This window comes from Sphaeroforma arctica, assembly GCF_001186125.1.
Source record: "Sphaeroforma arctica JP610 unplaced genomic scaffold supercont1.7536, whole genome shotgun sequence".
In the NCBI taxonomy this organism is placed as follows: domain Eukaryota; class Ichthyosporea; order Ichthyophonida; genus Sphaeroforma; species Sphaeroforma arctica.
Window position 1 is genome coordinate 1 of NW_014033022.1, and position 1405 is coordinate 1405.

The 1405-nt window shown below is 44.1% G+C and overlaps 1 protein-coding gene across 1 annotated transcript; it reads right to left on the minus strand.

Annotated features, from left to right (window-relative positions):
• Window positions 1-223: 223 nt before the first annotated feature.
• SARC_16181 (hypothetical protein) lies at window positions 224-1266 on the minus strand (the record flags this gene model as incomplete). Its single annotated transcript, XM_014289708.1, has 2 exons — window positions 224-370; window positions 964-1266. Coding segments are annotated over 2 exons (450 nt in total), but the record flags the coding sequence as incomplete, so codon positions are not given.
• Between the last annotated feature and the right edge of the window lie 139 nt (window positions 1267-1405).

A 1405-nucleotide genomic window follows, 5' to 3' on the forward strand; every position in this document is an offset into this window, starting at 1 on the left:
AAGGCAGCAAAATTAATGTCGCCAAAAAGAGAGAGAGAGATATATATATATAGCTCTGAGAGCATCATCGTATATTCATGTATATGCTCGATACACATACCTTACCATTTTCAGGAAGTCGTGTGCCAGCACAGATCTCTGCGTATATATATCTTATGCCTTTCCTCACATGCATAGAACAAGTGTTTGGTACCTGGATATTATATACTTCTGCGGTTATTACCTGTATATTGCGAACGCCGTGATTGGACTGTGATCGAGCGGCCCTATAGCCACACGTGAGCACATGATCACTCGGAAACCGCACCAGTGCAGGGTCTTGGAACAGAGTACTGATAAGCCTGTGGACTACATCGGCCTGAGATGAATGCTAGTGGGGGTGGGCATAAGAAGGTAGTCGTAGTATAAGGCTACCTTAGTCGAGGAGCAAGGTGCATTATAAAGATAGACGGGGCTGTGTTTATGAGATTCGTTTGGACGTAGATATGAATGAGGCCTCAAATCGAAGACACGACCACAGATGCACCCTGAACAAAGTCCTGTATACATGTAGATGATTAACCTAACAAAGTGTTTGTGCATATGTAGATGTTTAACCTGAACAAAGTGTTTGTGCATATGTAGATGTTTAACCTGCACAAAGTGTCTGTACATACGTAGATGTTTCTCGTCAGACACGTGACACAGCCGGAGATCAGCTGCTCCCAATGATAGTATATACCTTCAAAGCAGATGAACGATATACGAAGTTAATGGATTAGCCAGAAGCAACCAGCAAGCACTTGGAGAAAGTCTCACCAGCACAACCACGCACTGGATGTGCAAACACTCCCCACTTGCACATGTGCCAACAATGCGACCATGTGGCAGTCACGGCCCAAATTAAAACACACCAGGGAGATGCCCTCAACAACAAACTATAACACACCTGAGAGAAGCCCTCTACCATAAACCATAACACACCTGAGAGAAGCCCTTGACCACACTCTCCACAGCCGGTACCCCATGGGGCACAGCCACAACAGCGTCCCGCAGCAGAACTAAATACTCGTCGCTATCTGTAACTGTAAGTAGATTCGCCACGCTCATGTGGTCACTCTCATGCTCTTCTGATACAAGACCGTTTGAGTTGGTCGGTGTTTCCTGTCGTTTACTGGCTTTTTTCGGGATAGTTTGGGTCTTTAGAAAGGTCTCCAGACTGCACACTTCATGGTAGGTGTGGAAAAGCTCGTCGCGCTTTCTTTTGTGTCGTGTGGTATTCCTCATTCTTTCTATATATGACGTCGGCAAAAATTAATATGCAACAGTTTAATATACGAGTGATGAGATGAGTTTGGATCTATTTGTTGGTGTATTTTGTGTACTCAAAGTATACACTTCCACAATATATATTACTATGTGTTTA